Source organism: Chiloscyllium punctatum, chromosome 45 (genome assembly GCF_047496795.1).
Source record: "Chiloscyllium punctatum isolate Juve2018m chromosome 45, sChiPun1.3, whole genome shotgun sequence".
Classification (NCBI taxonomy): Eukaryota; Metazoa; Chordata; class Chondrichthyes; order Orectolobiformes; family Hemiscylliidae; genus Chiloscyllium; species Chiloscyllium punctatum.
In genome coordinates, this window is record NC_092783.1 from 36,452,649 (window position 1) to 36,471,256 (window position 18,608).

General features: G+C 38.9%; 1 protein-coding gene across 1 annotated transcript in view; it reads left to right on the forward strand.

Moving 5' to 3' along the window:
* The window catches only part of tmem167b (transmembrane protein 167B), a 35,954-nt gene that overhangs the window by 11,987 nt on the left and 5,359 nt on the right, over positions 1-18,608 (forward strand). The window contains exon 2 of the mRNA XM_072563562.1: positions 17,165-17,296. Coding sequence (XP_072419663.1) covers positions 17,165-17,296 — 132 coding nt within the window. The remainder of the gene's footprint in view (positions 1-17,164; positions 17,297-18,608) is intronic.

The following is an 18,608-nucleotide window of genomic DNA, read 5'->3' on the forward strand; positions in this document are numbered from 1 at the left end:
TTAGTGTTGTGCCATTAGGCAGACTTGATAAGGGAGCTTTAGATAAAGGAACCCTTAGGAGGCAATGACCATAATATGATAGAATTTACTCTGCAATTTGAGAGGGAGAAGGTGGAATCAGATGTAGGAGTATTACAGTTGAATAAAGGCAACTACAGAGGTATGAGGGAAGAGCTGACCAGAATTGACTGTGAGGACCCTAGCAGGAAAGATAGTAGAACCGCAATGCCAGGAGTTTCTAGGAGTAATTTGAGAGAGAGAGACAGCAAAAATTCATCCTGAGGAAAAAGAAGCATACTAAAGGGAGGATGAGGCAACCATGGCTGACAGGGAAGTCAGAGATAGGATACAATGTGGTGAAGGGCAGTGGGAAGCTTACAAAGACCAACAGAGGACAATGAAGAGAGAAATAAGGAGAAGACTAAATATGAGGGTAAGTGAGCTGGTAATATTAGGGAAGATTGCAAGAGTCCCTTTAGATATATAAAGGACAAAAGAAGCAAAAGTGGACATTGGGCCACTGGAAATGATGCTGGAGAGATAGTAATGGGGAATAAAGAAATGGCTTAAGAACGAAATAAGTACTTTGCATCAGTCTTCACGGTGGAAGAAATGAGTAACATCCCAAAAATTCAAGAGACTCTGGGCAGAGATGGGTATAGTGGCCATCACCAAAGAGAAGATGCTAGAAAAACTGAAAGGTCTGAAATTGGATAAATTATTTGAACCAGATGGGCTACACCCCAGAGTTCTGAAGGAGATAGCTAAAGAGATCGTGAAACTTTAGTAGTGATATTTCAGGTATCATTGGAGTCATGGAGAGTCCCAAAGGACTGGGAAAAACACTACTATAACTCCATTATTTAAGAAGGAAGCAAGGCAAAATCATAGACTGATTAGCCTGACCTTAATCATTGATAAGTTTTGGAGTCCATTGTGAAGGATGAGATTTCTGAATACTTGGAAGTGCATAGTAAAATAGGGTAAAGTCAGCATGCTTTCATCAAGTGGAGGTCATGCCTGACAAATCTGTTATAATTCTTTGAGGAGGAAACAAGCAGGTTAGACCAAGGAGGGCCAATGGATGTTATCTATCTGGACTTCCAGAAGACCTTTGATAAGGTGCCGCACAGGAGGCTGCTGAGTAAAATAAGGGTCCATAGTGTTAAAGGCAAGGTACTAGCATGGAGAGAAGATTAGCTATCTGGCAGAAGAGAGAGGGGGGATAAAAAGGTCCTTTTCAGAATGGAAGCTAGTGATTAGCGATGTTCCATAAAGGTCAGTGTTAGGACCACAACTTTTCACCTTCTCCATTAACGATCTAGATGAAGGAACTGAGGACTTTCTGGGTAAGTTTGCAGATGGTAAAAAGATAGGTGGAGGGGCAGGTTGTATTGGAGGTAGTGGGCAGACTGCAGAAAGATTTCGACAGATTAGGAGAGTGGGCAAAGAAGTGGCAAATGGAGTACAATGTGTGAAAATGTGAGGTCATGCACTTTGGTCAGAAAAAGAGGTATGGACTATTTTCTAAATGGGGAGAAAATTCAGAAGTTTGAAGTGCAAAGAGAGTTGGGAGTTCATGTTCAGAATCTCTTAAGGTAAACTTGCAAATTGAGCCGGTAGTTAGGAAGGCAAATACAGTGCTGTCGTTCATCTTGAGAGGACCAGAATTGAAAAGTAAGATTGTGCTTCTGAGATTTTGTAAGGCTCTGGTGAGCCCACATTTAGAATATTGTGAACAATTTTGGATCCCGTACCTCAGGAAAGATATATTGGCCCTGGACTGCATTCAGAGGAGGTTCATGAGAATGATCCCAGGAATGAAAGGCTAAACATTTGAGGAACGTTTGAGGACTCTGGGACTATGCTCGATGGAGCTTAGAAGAATATGGGGGTGCTGATTAAAACTTACAGAATACTGAACGGCCTGGATAGAGTGGACGTTGGGAAGATGTTTCCATTGGCAGAAGAGATGAGGACCTGAGGGCATAGCTTTTGAGTAACAGGAAGAACCTTTAGACCTGAGATAAGGAGAGACTTCTTCAGCATGAGAGGTGAATCAGTGGAATTCATTGCCACAGAAGGCTGTGGAGGCCAGGTCATTGAGTATATTTAAAAGAGAGATAGATAACCTCTGATCCCCTTGACAATCAAGAACTTATGGGGAGAAAGCGCGAGGTTACTCAACCCCATTCTATCATCCATGATTGAATGGCGGAGCAGACTCGATGGGCTGAATGACCTAATTTCTGCTCTTATGTCTTACGGTCTTATGAATTACTCTTTTAACCATCTCAGAGGGCATTTACAAATCAATTACAAATCACCTTGTTGGTCAAGCCAAGTAAGGATAGCAGTTTTCTTTCCTAAAGGACATTAGTGAACAGATGGAATTTTGTAGCAATTTAGTGATTTCCTGGTCATCAGTAGACTTTTATTTCCGGATTTTCAGTGAATTCAACTTTCACCATCTATATAGTAATAGAATTAGTAGTGCCTGTTCTCAAAGGGGTCTTGTGAGTTGTTATCTTTTAATGACAGTATTGTCATCCTTGACTTTCAATTCAACAATAAGTGCTACTTTAGGTATTTCATTTAATAAGAGTTCATTCATTTTAGAAGTTGACCCTACTTGTTTCTCTGATTACTGAGTCATGCTCACTGGATTGACATGCCGTAGTTGGGAGTGTCCTCTCAAAACTATTGATTGCTAAAGAGATTCTGGTTAAGAAGCAGAAAATAGGAGCAGGAGTAGGCTATTCAGAGCTTTGAGTCTGTTCCACCATGAAATATGATTATAGTTGATTATCTAACATCTTAATCTGTTCTCACTTTGCACTGAAAACTATATCTAACTACATCTTGAAAACGCTAAATCATAGATTTATAGAGCGCATAACAGGCCCTTCAGCCAATTTGAGTCTGCACCAACCAAAAAAAACTATTCTACATCTACACCAGTCTCTCTTTCCAATACTTGGCCCATAGCCTTGAATGTCATGGCACTTTAAACGCTCACCCAAGTATGTTTTAAAGGTTGAGGTTTCTGCCTCAAATACTGTTCCAGGCAGTGCACTCCTAATTCCCAATACCCTTTGGGTAAAAAATATTTTCCTCAATTCCTTCTAAACCTCCTGCCTTTCACCTTAAAATTATGTCCCTCTTTGTTATTAACCCTTCAACAAAGGAGAACAGCTGCTTTCTATCTGCCTGACCCTGCCCGCATAATGTTGTACACCTCAGTCAAATCCCTGCTCTAAAGAAACCAACCTGAGCTTATCCAGCCTCTCTCGATACTTAAAGTACTCCAATCCAAGCAAAATCCTGATGAATCTTTTTCATTCCCTCCAGTGCAGTCACATCCTTCTTAGTGCGGTGCACACAGAACTCTAGTTGTGGCCTAACCAAAGTCCTGAACAGCACAAACAAAAACTCCCTATAATTTATGCCGTATACCTTCCTAACTATCCTTTAACCCCCACATTATCATACTACACAATTTTTATATTTCACAAATAATAAGGAACATAGCACTGATCTCTGTGATATGCCTCTATTTACACATACACACACACACACACCCTTCCACCGCCACTCTCTGTCTCCTACAATTTTGGATCACGGAAAAACAGAAGTTACAAGAGAAATTCAGTGGGTCCAGATGCCTTTAACTTCTTTATCAGTCTCTCACTGGGACTTTGTCAAGGGCTTTGCTGAAATCCATATAATTACACTACACTCATCTGCACAGCTGGTCACTCCTCTCAAAATTGAATCAAGTTTTTTAGGTATGACCTCCCTCTGACAAAGCCATGCTAACTGCCTAATCAAACCTTGCCTCTGTAAGTGAACATTAATTCTTTAAAAATTTTCTTCTACAGTTTCCCTAACACAGATGTGAAACTCACTGGTCTATAATACTCTGGTTTATCTCTATAACCCGCTTGAAAAGTGGGTCCATATTGGCTGTCTTCTAGCACCTTCCCTGTGGCCAGATAGGATCTAAAAGTTTGGATCAGAGTCCCTGTAATTTCCTCCCTCTTCTACTACAGTAGCTGGGATACTCATCATTTGTCCACTTTTCAACCTGCTAAAATCTCCAGTGCCTCACCACTTCTTCTGTCAAACTGCTCAAGAGCCTCCCAGTCCTTCTACCTAAAATCTGTACCTATATCCTCTTTCTTCTCCAAAGTGAATGTGAATATGAATATGAATTATTTGTTTAACACCCTACCAGTGTCCTCTGACTTCACACAAGATTGTCCCTTTGTCTATAATGAGACCTATTCTTTCCTTTGATAGGCTTATGGAATAATTTGGGATTCTTCCTAAACTTACTTTTCTATCTTGCTGGATTACCATTAGCCATTCCTTTGTCAGCCAACTTGCATTGTCTCTCCCCGACCTCTTTATTTCTGCTCTTCAACATAATGATCACCATTTCCTCGCTAGAATCAATTCTGAATAAGGGTTACTGGACCCAAAATGTTGACTCTGCTTTCTCTCCACAGATGCTGCCAGACCTTTTGCATTTGTTTCAAATTTCCAGCATCCACAGTTCTTTTATTTTGTGTTATACGTTATGGTAGTCACTGTTACAGACACTTATGAGAACCTGAATATTAAATCATACTCCAAGATTCTAAACTGACCTGTCCACATTACATCAACATAGTTGGTGGGGCTTAAACTACTCTTTTCTTGTGCCTTTTACGCTCTCCTAATTGCTTTCTTAAATTCACCCTGTACTTTTTACACTGGACTCGGGTAAAAAGCCAGCAAATCAACTGTCAAAAGCCTCTCTTTTTTTTTTTTCTTTCTTATGCAGTCCTAAATATTAGCAATTTTTGAGAAGATTTGTAGCTCAAGTGGTTGATAAGTATGTAAGTTAGGTTGCTGAGCTTGAAGGTTAGTTTTCAGATGGTTCGTCACCATTCTAGGTAACATCATCAGTGAACGTCTCCTGTGACATGCTGGTGGTATGTCCTGCCTCTCTATTTATATGTCTTGGTTTCTTAAATTGGATGATGTCATTTCCAGTTCTTTTTATTTCAAGGGAAAGTAGGTCGGATCTAAATCGATGTGTTTATTGATGGAGTTCTGGTTAGAGTGCCATCTCTGTCAGAATTCTCGTGTGTGTCTTTGTTTCACTTGTCCTAGGATGTGTGAGGTGTCCTTCTTTTGTCTCTATGTTTAGAAACTAGTAATAGTGGGTCGTGTCTTTTGGTGGCCAGTGGGTATTCACGTTTCCAGGTGGCAAGTTTCCTGCTAATTTGTCCGATGTGTTTTTCTACAGTTCTTGCATGATATCTTGTAAATGACGTTCATTTTGCTGGTGGTGTCTAATGGATCTTTAGGTTAACTAGTCATTGTTTAAGTGTGTTGGTAGGTGTGTGGTCTACCACGATGCCAAGGGGTCTGAGTAGTCTGGAAGTCATTTCTGACATGTCTTTGATGTAAGAGAATGTGGCAATAATATTTGGTTGCATTGTGTCTGCTCGGTTGGGTTTGTTTCTGAGGAATTGGTGGATTGTGTTTATTGGGTATCTGTTTTTCTTGAAAACATTGTATAGATATTTTTCTTATGCTTTTTGTAGTTCTTGGGTGCTGCAGTGTGATTGTAGCTCATTGAAAATCTTTTGATGCAGCTCTGTTTGTAGGTTTTGGGATGATTCCTTTGAAGTTAAATATTTGGTCTGTTTGTTGTTTTTCTGTAGACACTGGTTTGAGGCTCTCCATTAACTGTCAAATCTAGAAATGGGAGCCTGTTGTCATTCTCCTCCTCTTTTTTTTTTGTGTGAATTTTATGCCTGTTAGGATATTGTTGATGGTGTTGTATGTTTCCTCTAATTTGTTCCGTATTTGTGATGACAAAGATGTCATCCATGTAGCGGAACCATAGTTTGGGTTGGACAGATGGGAGGAACGCCAACTGGCCATCAAAAGACATGACCCACTATCACTAGTTTCTGTACATACGAACAAAGAAGGACAACACACGCGTCCTAGGAGAGCCGAAACAAAGACAAGCACGAGAATCCTTAGCGGCATGGCACTCTAAGAGCTCCATAAATAAACATATTGATTTAGGTACTATCTACCTCCCCTTGGGGGGAAAAAAAAAGAACCAGAAATGACATCACCCACCTGAAGAAACCAAGACCTATAAATAGAGAGGTGAGACATACCACCAGTACTTCAACAGAGACTCACTGATGACTAGTGTGCTGACGAAATGTTTAAAACAAACCTTCAAGCTCAGCAAGCTAATTTACATACTTAGTCCTAAATATTCCAAGACATCCAGGGTTCGCTGGGCTTGTTGGTCCTATATGTCATCTTTAAAGGGACTAGACTTCTGGTCTCCTCAATTGTGATGTGCCCCCACCCCTGTTCGCCTATTCTGCTGTGGATTTACCCAGGAATAGTTTTCAGTCTAGTCTAGCGTCAACCACTTGGTGACAGAGGATTCCGCAGACTCGCCACTCTCTGGATGAAGAAATTTCTCATCTTGGTCCTAAGTGGCTAAACATCTACCCTTCTGGCATCAGCCATTTTAGGGAGCATCCTTCCTGTGCTAAAGGCAACTATGATCTATGATACTTTTTAAGGTCGACAAAGAAAGACAAACTTGTAGTCACTGAGTGCTTTCCATGATCACCAGAAGTGTTTTAACAGCCAGTGACGTACTTACAAAATGTAGACACTGTTTGTACTAGGAAATGTGAGAGCCAGCAAACTCCTACAAAAACTCCTCCTAAATATCTCCTCTTCAAGATGGCATCTCCAATAGTGCAACATTTTCCTGGTTTCAGAAGTCTCAACCTTACTCTTTGTCCTTCGGTTTTTATGACTTGTGTTTGACAATTGCTTTCAGTGTTAAAGCAGTTAGTAAGTACGTTTCATGTCTGTGTGGTTTCATATCAAATAATTAATAGTTGTGACTTTTATGTTGATCACAGAAAATTGCTGAATACTAAAGATTTTTTAGACTAATCCCCAAACAACATTTGCATTAGGTTCCATATGCTGCTTTATTTAGTCCAAGTAATACTATTTTCAGATCTCACCTGCTTTAATCCACCAAAATGTGCTTGCAGCATTAATCTTGGGAATAAACATCACTTTTCAGTTGAAATTAATAAATATCTCTTCCGTACAGAATTCTAAATGATTTATGGATGTGTTCAATGTTTTCTGTTCACATGTCTAATGCAAATCTTTGCTTTTGCGTGAAAGATTTTAATGCAATAATTCACAAAGAAGAGAAACATTCTCAAACAATAAATAACAATAGAGCCAGGTTACTTGCAGACTTTCGATTTGAACTTCCTAAACAAAACCAGGGCTTTGACTTCTCACATGACTACTTAAAAGGCATCTGGATGGGTATATGAATAAGAAGGATTTAGAGGGACATGGTCAAGTGCTAGTAAATGGGACTGGATTAAATTAAGATATCTGGTCAGCATGGACAAGTTAGAAGGGTCTGTTTCTGTGCTGTACATCTCTATGACTAGTCAGTCATTTGAATTAAATGACCCAGTGATTATTTATTAGACATAATTTTGAAGGTGCGTAACAGTGGATGAAAACAATCGACAGGAGAAGACAAACAGGCGCTCTGTGATGTTTTAAGCTTTATCATGTTCAACACCAACAGAGAAGTAAAAATGAAACTCTTTCCCAAACCTGAAAATGTTTCCCTGAATTTTCTTGGACATTGATAGCTAATCCTGAAGATTCAGCTGATTTTACAGCTACATTTTTTTGTGTGCAGTGATTTTTGTCTCCATCACACAATCATCCCTGCTCTGTCTCATTGTCTTCTGAATCTCCTCTTTTAACCTGCTTAAATGTGCCGTAGTGCAAAACCTGTTTCTTTTTCTTTATTAGCACCAAATCCTTTATCCGTTAACCTGTTCTCACTGACCCCCTAATCTATACTTGCTCCTGGTTAAGCAACAGTTGTCTTAACAATTCACGTTCTTGTTTTCATGTTTCTGCATTACTTTGCCCTCCATTTCTTTAATTTCCTGCAGCGCGCACACCTCTGAGATACCTGTTTTGTGTCATGATCCTCATGATTTTATTTGCTGTATGATTGTTATTTGTACCTTTAGCTGCCAAAGCCCAACACACAGATGGAAGGATACAGGAAGGGAATTCCTATCTACAACTCTTTTTTTTTTGCTCCTTTCAATCCTGCTTAAAATTAACCAATTCTTTTATCTTCTGCAGTGTTACCATTTATGTGGCTCTGTGTCATATATTGCTTTAAGGCTTTCCAAGAAAAATTTATGATGTTAAGTGTGCTCTACAAATATATTTTTGGTTATGCTAGGTATTTTACATTGTATATCCTTCTTGTGGCCTTTTGATTCAACCTTTTATAAAACCTTTATCATTCACCACATGAGAAGACCAAAAATGGCTGGTTTTATGTTATCATATGGAATTGCCCTGAAATTACAACCTAATGTCCTATTTTCTTTGGCTGTCACTTGGTACTTCTCGTGGACCTAAGAATTGTACAATACAGTGCAGATCTTTTCTTTACAATCTATAAATGAGCAAGCTGTGTATGCTTTGTGTTGTTCTGCCCACATTCACAACCCTACATTTTATCTCTGTTAACTACTATTTGCCAGTTTGCAGACCCGTTCTCCTATCATAGATTTGCAATACATTTTTCTTATTCACAAATGTATTAGTAGTACAAACCTCTGTTTCATCCACAACTCGTGGGGTGGTTGAACTTTTAGAGTAGGTCATTAGTAAAGATAATGAAAAGCACTGGCACTAACACTGGTAAAAATACAAGGCATTTGCCAGTAGCCACATGCATTATTGTAGAAGCATTACTAACAACTGCACACACTTCATGCCTTACATTTCAAGTACCGTACAACATCTAATAGTAATTTTCAGGTTACATTTGGTGGGGGAATAATAATTAAAGGTAAGACTTTAATTCTGTAAAGGAACATAATAAAACCTGAGCAATATTTGCACCTTTTCAAGTGAACTTTGAATGCACTTGCTCCATATTTATCAGCTAGATTTTGTAGCTCTGAAGGAATGTGTGTTCTGCATGGTACAAAAGCTTTATTTTGAGCAGCAGTCCTGGGAAAGTTGTTAGTACAATACAAATGGCTGGACTTTTGCACTCAGTGGGGAATGGTGTTGGCATTTACTCTGGCGAACAGATTTTCTTTGTTCTTCTGCACTGTGCTTGCAGGATTCTGAAGCTGAATCAGCTTGCTGCCTGTGAATGTGGGACTTTGGGTGAACAGAGCAAGTGACTATACATTGTCTTAACTAATCAGATTATATAGTCCTTATTGAGAGATCAGAAGTATATTGGTACTGTATGTAAGTTATAATATTTAATGCAATATCAAATCTTCTAACAAAATTAATAGGGAGAGCAACTTGGAATTGAGAGCGAATTTAGAAAAAACATGCATTGCAAGGTTTTTTTTAAAATAAGTGTCCACCAATAATTAAAAGACTACCTATTTGTATCTCTGTGATAGCCCTGGCCCAGCTCATCTAATGCTGCCTGTGTTAGAATTAACTATTCCAATGATTAGTCTCCCACACTTTAATCCTCCATAAACTTCAGGGCATCCAAAACACTGCTAATCTTGTTGTAACTGGCAGCAAGCCCTGACATATCCTCCCATGCTGACTGACTCGCCTTGACTACTGGTTAAGCAACATATAATGTTAAAACTCTCATCCTTGTATTCAAGTTCCTCTATTCCTGTTTCTATGATTTACAAATCCTCAACTCTTCAAGTTATCTCTTCAGCAAACCAAGTTTTAATTGTGCCACTATTTGTGATCATGCATTCAGTTGCCAAAGCTCAAAACTTCCAGAATTTCTTCCACCTCTGTACTTCCTTTCTTCCTTTGTCACTCCTTAAAACTTGCTGTTTTGACCGACGTTTGGTCATCTGACCTAATGTCGTCTTATGTGGCTTTGTGTTATATTTTGTTTTGTAAAATGCCTATAAAGAGTCTCAGGATACTTTGTTAAAGATGCTATGGAAATATAAGTTGTTGTAAAATCTGAAAACATGAGAATTCAAATTTATAACAGCAAATTTGCAGTGCAGACAAGTCGTTTGACTAATTAAATACTGTAATTCCATCTTAAACAAGTATTTCAATGCTGTGTTTCTTGTCAATGTGTAGCAAATCTTAAGGAGCAATATTTGGCAAATCTAACTTCCTTGTTTCTGTATTTAATTGTGCATGTGCAGATGCTGAAAGTTGCTGTCTGCTTTATTCCAATGTAGTGATGAATGCGGATGGCCTCCCCATTACTCTTACCACAAACACAAGTCCATTAGGTGCAATGTTGAAATTCAGTTACAAAATAAGTCTTATAATGTTTTAAACACCTTGTAAAACATTCCCTAATCAAAGAGCAGTAAAACTTTCAATATCCCACAGCCTGTTTTTTATTAACACAACTAGAAGGGAGAGGGTGAACTGCCAGTTGTCGTGGTGCGTATAGGCTCCAGTGATATAGATAATAAATGAGATGAGGTCCTACAAGCAGAATTTGGAAGTTAGGAGCCAAGTTTAAAAAGTAGGACCTCAGTGGTAGTAATCTCCGGATTGCTACCAGTGCCACGTGCTAGTCAGAGTAGAAATGAAAGAGGCAGGATGAATGAGTGGCTTGAGAGATTCAGATTTTTAGGAAACTGGGACTGGTTCAGGAGAGGGGGTAGCGGGGGGTGGAATATAACAAATCAGATGGTCTACATCTGGGCAGGACAGGAGCCAATGTCCTAGAGGATGTTTTTGCTAATGCTGTTGGGTAATGTTTAAACCAATGTGCAAGGAGGATGGGAACCAAATGAGGAGGTTAGCTGACAGTTAGAAGATAATAACCCAAGCCTGTAAGGATCTAGATAATGAAGTCAGCGTGACTAAGGGGAAGAGTGGGCAGGAAGCAGGTGATAAACGTAAAGAGACAGGTGGTCTGAAGTCAGTTTATGTTAATGCAAGAAGAGTAGTAGGTAAGGCAGATGAACTTAGGGCTTGGATTAGTACCGGGGAGTATGATGTTATTGCTATTACTGAGACTTGGTTGAGGGAAGGACAAGATTGATAACTGAATATCCCAGGATATAGATGCTTCAGGTGGGATAGAGAGGGACATAAAAAGGGCGGAGGAGTTGTATTACTGGTCAGACAGGATATCACAGCTGGAGGACAGCATTATGAAGGACTTGAGTAGTGAGGCAATATGAGCAGAGCTCAGAAATAGGAAGGGTGGGGTTGTACTGCATCTCACATTCGCTATTGGGAGGCCTGAAGTACAAATATGTAGACAGATTATGGAAAGATGTCGGAGGTGGTGGTGATGGGAAATTTTGATCTTCTCAACATTGACTGAGATTCACTTCGTGTTGGAGATTTAGATGGAGCAGATTTTATAAGAAACATACTGCCGAGAAAACCCTCCTGGATGCAAATAGTCCAACTCTGGAAGGGGCCATACTGGACCTGGTGTTGTGGAATGAGCCTGGCCACGTTGTCGAAGTTTCAGTGGGGGATTATTTGGGAATAATAATCACAATTCCATAGGTTTTAGAATATTCATGGATAAATGCTAAATTGGGGGAAGGCCAATTGTAGCAAAATTTGTCTGGAGTTGGGATATGTGGGTTGTTTGAGCAGAGCTGCTGTTGGAAGGTAAATCCACGTTTGATATGTGGGAGGCTTTTCAAGAGAGGTTGATTTGGAATTCAGGACAGACATGTCCCTGTGAAACTGAGGTATAGAAATGTCAAGATTTAGGGAACCATGGATGACAGATGAAATTGTGAGATTAGTTAAGAGGAAAAAGGAAGCATTTATAAGGTCTAAGTGACTGAAAGCAGATGAAGCTTTGGAAGAATACCTGGAAAGTAGGGCCAATCTGAAATGAGGAATTAAAAGGGTCCCAGCGTGCCCTCCCCCGGTCCCCCATTACTAGTTTAAATCCTCCCCAGTAGCTCTGGCAAATCTTTCTGCCAGTATATTAGCCCCCTTCCAATTCAGGTACATTACTTTGGGTCAAGTCGGCATAAGGAGGGATGAAGTGTTGGGTATTGTAAAAGGCATTAAAATGGACAAATTTCCAGATCTGGATGGGATCTATCCAGGTTACTGAGGGAAGTGAGAGAGGAAATAGCTGGGGCCTTACCAGTGTTCAAGGATGCTGCAAAGATATGTTAAGGTCCTGTGTTAATGTTGTCCCTTGTGTAAGAAGGGTAGTAAGGGATAATCCAGGTAATTCTAAACCTGTGAGTCTGACATCAGTGGTAGGGAAGCTACTGGAGAAGATACCGGGAGATGGGATCTATTTACATTTGCAAGAAACTGGGCTTGTCAATGATGGGCAGCATGATTTTATGCAGGAAGGTCATATCCTACTAACTTCATAGAAGTTCTTTGAGGAAGTGACAAAGTCGAATGATGAGGGAAGGGCTTTAAATACCATATACTTGGACTTCATTAAGGTGTTTGATAAGGTTCCCCATCATCACCTTTTCTCTGATGGAGAAAGTGAAGTCGCATGGAGTCCAGGGTGTACTAGGTAGATGGATAAAGAACTGACTGGGCAACAGGACACAGAGACTGAGTGGGAGTGAATTTCTCAAAATGGAGAACTGTGACCAGTTTGTGATATACGTAAATGATCTAGAGGAATGTTTAGGTGGTCTGATTGGCAAATTTGCTAATGACCTAAGATTGGTGGAGTAGCAGATAGTGAAGGGAGCTGTCAGAAGTTGCAGCAGAATATAGATAGACTGGAGAGCAAAGCAAATGGAACTAGTTCAGTTTAGGAAACCTGATTGGCATGGACAAGTAGGGTGAAGGGCCTCTTTCCATGCTGTCTCAACAAAGTCTTTGTAGTAGTCACTCCTACCAGTACAAACATTGGCAGATCAGTGAGGATGAGTTTGTGTGTATTTTTGCCTTCTGTTTTACGGAAGAAGGCATTTGGCAAGCTTGCTTTGTTAGTACACTGACTATAGGAGTTGGGACGTCATGTTGCAGCTGTACAAGACATTGGTGGGCCACGTTTTGAATACTGCATTCAGTTTTGGTCTCTCTGCTAAAGGAAAGATGTTATTTAAACTTGAAGCGGTGCAAAAAAAATTTATAAGGATATTGCCGGATTGAAGGTTGAGTTATAAAGATAGGCTGAGGGCTGACGTTTTCGAGATTTATAAAGTCGTGTGGGGCATAGGGTGAAATGGCCAAGGTCTTTTTCCCAGGGTAAGGGAGTCTAAAATTAGGGGGCATAGGTTTAAGGTGAGAGGGGAAAGACTTAAAAGGGTCCTAAGCAGCAACCTTTTTTACGAGAGAGTAGACAGTGTATGAAACAAACTGCCAGAGGAGGTAGAGATGGGTACAATTGCAACATTTAAAAGGCATCTGGATGGGTATACGGATAGGAAGGGTTTAGAGGGATATGGGCCTAATGCTAGCAAATGGGAATAGATCAGTTTAGAATATCTGGTTGGCGCAGACCAATTGGACCAAAGGATCTGTTTCTGTGCTGTTATTAGTCTATGATTATGACTTTAATTTTCACAAGTATAACACATAATAAAAGTTCTGTTATGCATTTTGCAATAATAATTGTTAGAGTTAATAAAATACAATGTAACTAGCTTACATCCACAGCTATTTTCTGTACTGATGGATTGGACTAGTGCAATATACATTAGACTTATTTGTCAAATACAATATTATAGTTTTTATAAATTAGGAATTATGTGGAGAAGAATACCAATGCCTGATATTCTGGAATATTTTTCATTTTCAACACTTGTGCAGTTAATAACTTTAACACACAACCAGGAAATGACAAATTGCTCTACAATATCATGCACCAATCCCTGACTTGGGGGTAATAGACAGCCAAATCCTGCATACTTCAGTCAGTGAACCTGTTTGTTCAACATCCATATACAAGCGTATAGTGTTCAGAATGTGTTACAAACCAATTGTGAGTTTAAAAACATTTATTTTCTCTTTATTCTCACCACCAGACATTAAACAGACCTGCGATTTAATTTTTCCCCTTTATTTAAACTATGGTGACATTTATCTGCTTCCTTTGTTTGTAATACAAGTGTACAGTTTTCAGAATATGGATGTTGAATGAACATACTCAGTGCTTTTCTCACACATACTTAAATATGGAAGAGATGGAGAGTAATACTTTGTTTTTGATTGCAACACAGATAAACATAAGAGAACGGATTGAAAAGAATAAAGTTCTTTTTAATAAACAACAGCTTGACTACAAATCAACTAAGGAATGCCAGTTTATCAATGTCTTTGTTTTTTTAAGATGGAGTTCAAAAGTCCAAAGTAGGAATTAGTGATCTGGAATTCCTTTGTGGCAGCAATTGATGATCTTGTTATTCAGGAGCATAGAAGCAGAAGTAGCCCATTCAGCCGCTCAAGCATATTCTGCCATTTAATGAGATCACGGCTGATCTGTTGTCTAACTGCAAGCAAATCTACTCTTGCTCTATGGATAAAAACCTCATTTTGAAGGTCTTCTAAGGAATAATGCTGAAATATAATTTCTGTTGTGCCTTTTGAATGAAAGGAGGTCGATTACTTTCAGAGAGCTCATACAGGTTGTTAGCTGTTGTTTATAAATGCTGCCAGACCTGCTGAGTTTCTCCAGCAATTTATGTTTTTATAACAGTAATGCTTATTGGGCTGTTGAGTGTGTTTTAACAACAGCCATAAATCTATCTATTCATGATACCTTTTGTCCCGGTGACATGCATTCTGATTAAAAGAAAGAAACAAGTAAAAATGTATTCATTTATTCTCCCATTCCACTCACATTAGATTTATTTGGTGCAATCTTGGCTTCTGGTTGCATCACTTCACTTAATGTCCCCAGATAATGTCGTCTTGGTGATGGGAATCCTAGTGTGGGAGGAAAGAGTAAAGTTTCAAATCCTCCCTGACATTAGGGATTGGGTGTTTCTAGTATCTGAGTAAGGAAATAGAATTGCTCACTTTGAGAGGATTATGGTGCTCCCATTGAGGACAAAACTCCTTCAGGATTGCGAGAGTGTATTTGAGTGGATTTCACACAGGGCAAATTCTATGAAGTGGTTAGAATCTGCAGTGAAGATACCTTGTTGGTTGTTCTATGCACCCCGCTGAGGTATGTCTCTTAGGACTGCTCTAGTGGACCAAGAATTGCAACCTTTGTTTGATTACAATCAATGGCCATTTCACGGGCCAACATGGAATAGACTTCTCGAGCCTTCCCTGTTAACTGACCCTGAAACCAAAAGGTTCTCATTTCTTGTGGCCATTGTAACTGTCCTGCTCCCCATTCAAAAGTAGTGAAGAAGGACTACACATCACCCTCTTAAAATTTAGGAATGTAACTAGTTAAGGGCTTCAAAACTTGACTTTCTCTAACAGGAAAATTTGGACAGTTACGGAGTGGAGAGAAGTTTTACCTGCCAGTTTCCATCTGTTCAAGTTCTTCCTAAACCTTTAACTGCTTTTCCATTCTTGGAACTGGAAAGTGTTTTCATCGATATGTGTGTGTGTGTCTCTCTCTTTCTTTATCTTTCCTCCTTTCTATCTGTTTCCCTAAACTCTATCTATATTTTAAGCTTTTTCAGCACTTGTTGAGTAACAGGATGTTGATTGGTTTCCGGTTCTAATTCCTCATCTACGTGTTCTGATTGTGGACTGGGTCTCTGGCCTATTAGTGTTTTTAAAACAGTCACTAAATATATGTACTAACACCAGTTTTTAACTTGTGATATATGGATTAAAAACAGCAAAAACAAACAGCAAAAAAAAAGTAAAATTCAGAGGCAGCTTCTAGCAGGAATCTCCTATGGAAGTTTTCTGTCTAATCTTTTAAGACCTTAAATTCTAATGCAGTTAATGGAAATTGAGTGCCTTCATGCTGACATTAATTGTATTTGTCTGTGGGCCAAAGTTCTGGCTTTGTCTTTTTTTTTCAAAAAATGTGATCAGACATGTGTATTGCAGCCATTCAAGGAGGCATCTTCTCAAGGGATGGACAATGAAAATACTGGCCAGCCAAAGAAGTCCATGTCCCACAAGTGAATTTAAAAAATTCCTAAAGTCAATTGCAAGCCTCTAGAATTTTCTTTTCCTAGATACTTTTAATTGAATACTTTGAATAACTTGTCTTTTAATCTTAACTTTTATGTACTACAGATACATTTAATTGTAGCTGACAGGAAATGCTTCCTAGAAGTACATAGTATTTTAAATTGACTTTATGAAATGTTATTTACCACAATGAGTGGAATTTTGTAGTCATCCTGTAAGCAGGCTGGCTGCTGTGGTGTGGAGATGAGTGGTGATTTAAAAACTGGTGGCATGATATTGCCATGACTGCCTACCTGTCTCTGCCAGTACTTTACAGCAGTGGGTGAGACATCAAGCATTACCTTTTGAGTTACTTGGGAATTTCATCTTATTCGTGACCATTGATGGGCTCATTCCACAAGAGGTGTCCATGCTACCTTTCACCAACAGACAAGATTGTGTGGATGGAAGTTCCTCCCGGAGCTGATTGGTTTGATGGTCATGAAATTTCCTCACTTGGCCTAGTTGAGAAGGGAGGCTTGTCCCCAACTTATCAGCTGAGGGAGCAGGTTCACCACTTCCGGTCCATGAATCTACAGCACATCTATTGTTCCTGAGGCTAGAGTCCCAAGCCAATAAATAATTTCATTTGTACATTTGGTCATGTAGTCATGTTTTCTTGACATTTCTGTTTCGGCTACAACTTGAATCAACATCATGACCGGCAGTTATAACCCAACCAATTTAACAGAGAAACAATTTCTCATTTGTGAAAAGTTCCCTGTTACGTATCAGCAGCATTACAAAAAGAAATGAAGTTATATCCTGTGAGTTTTTTTGTATTTTTTAATATCCTTATTAAGAACTAAGTTACAAGATTGATGCTGGAAAACTGTTGACTTGTATGTGAAACCCCATACTGGAGTAATGTTGAATATATTTACTAGTTTTATATAATCTTAACACTAAAGAATGTATTTTAAATGAATTAAAGAAGACTATTTCAGTTTTAACCAAAACCACTTATGTTTTGCAGTATATTCTTTCGATGGGCTCCTGGTCTTTGGCTTGCTTTTTATATGCACCTGTGCATACCTAAAGAAAGTTCCCCGACTAAATAAGTGGCTACTATCTGAAAAGAAAGGGGTATGGGGTGTATTTTACAAAGGTAAATTGATGTGATATTAGCTTTAATGAACAAAAACATTAATCTGTTTTAGGATATGATAAAATCACAAATAATAAAAAGATCATCTGGATTTTGAATGACTTATTGCTCAAGTTTGTATTGTATATTCTTGAGGGGTAAACTAATTGGTTTTGATTAAAAATATTTGATTAGTAAGTTAAATATTGTAACTACACTGGATTAAAGCATGCGATTTAATAGATCATGAACTAAAATCATAAAATTGTAAAATAAATTTAGTTTGATATTCTGTATGTCCAGCAATATTTTTGTTTATTTTTATGACTTTAGATCTTCTTGAATAAATATTTATCAGACAATGCAAATAACAGAAAAATGCAAAGTACTGTGGATGCTGGAAATCTGTAACAAACAGAATGCTGGAGAAACTCAGTAGTTCTGGCAGCATCTGTGGAAAGAGAAGCAGAGTTAACATTTTGAGTCCAATATGACAACTTCAGAACTGAAATGTGTTGGAAAGTAGTTTTTTTTAATATACTTTTTGACAGAGGCAGAGGAGGAGTAAAAGGGCAGATGGTGTGAAGACCCTGTGCAAAGAGAAAGGGATTGTTAAACGTGGTAAAGGAGAAAGATGTGTAAAATAAGTATTAATTAACACATGAAAGGAAGAGAATGGTCTTTTTCTACTACGAGCAAAATCAACAAGACAAGGGTTGAGGGGGTGTTAGACCACAAGAAAAATGGAGAACAGACATAATGTTGTTAATATCTGAAGTTGTGGAATTCAATATTGAGACCTCAGACTGTAAAATTCAAAGTGGAAAATGAGGTGGTGTTCCTCAAGTTTGTGTTGTACTTCGTCGGAAGATTGCACGTCAACGCTACGGTCAAGAGAGCACACCAATTCCTCTACCTACTTAAAAGGCTAAGGAGATTTGGCATGTCCACAATGAGTCTTGCCATTTTTTTTATAGATGCACCATAGAAAACATTCTATTCCCGTGCAGCCAGCCCATTACGAGAACCAGCCTTCTTTCCATTGGCTCTGTCTAGACTTCTCACTGCCTCTGGAAAGTAGCCAACGTAATCAAAGACCTCTCCCACCCTAGCTATACTGTCTTGCAACTTCTTTGGGCAGAAAGTACAAATATTTGAAAACACATACCAACAGATTCAAGAACAGTTTTTTCTCCCTGCTGTTGTAAGACTTATGAACAGGCCTCTCATATATTAGAGTTGATCTTCCTCTGCACCTTCTCTGTAGCTGTAACACAATATTCTGCATTCTGTTCTATTACCTTAATGTACTTATTTAGGGTGTGATTTTCCT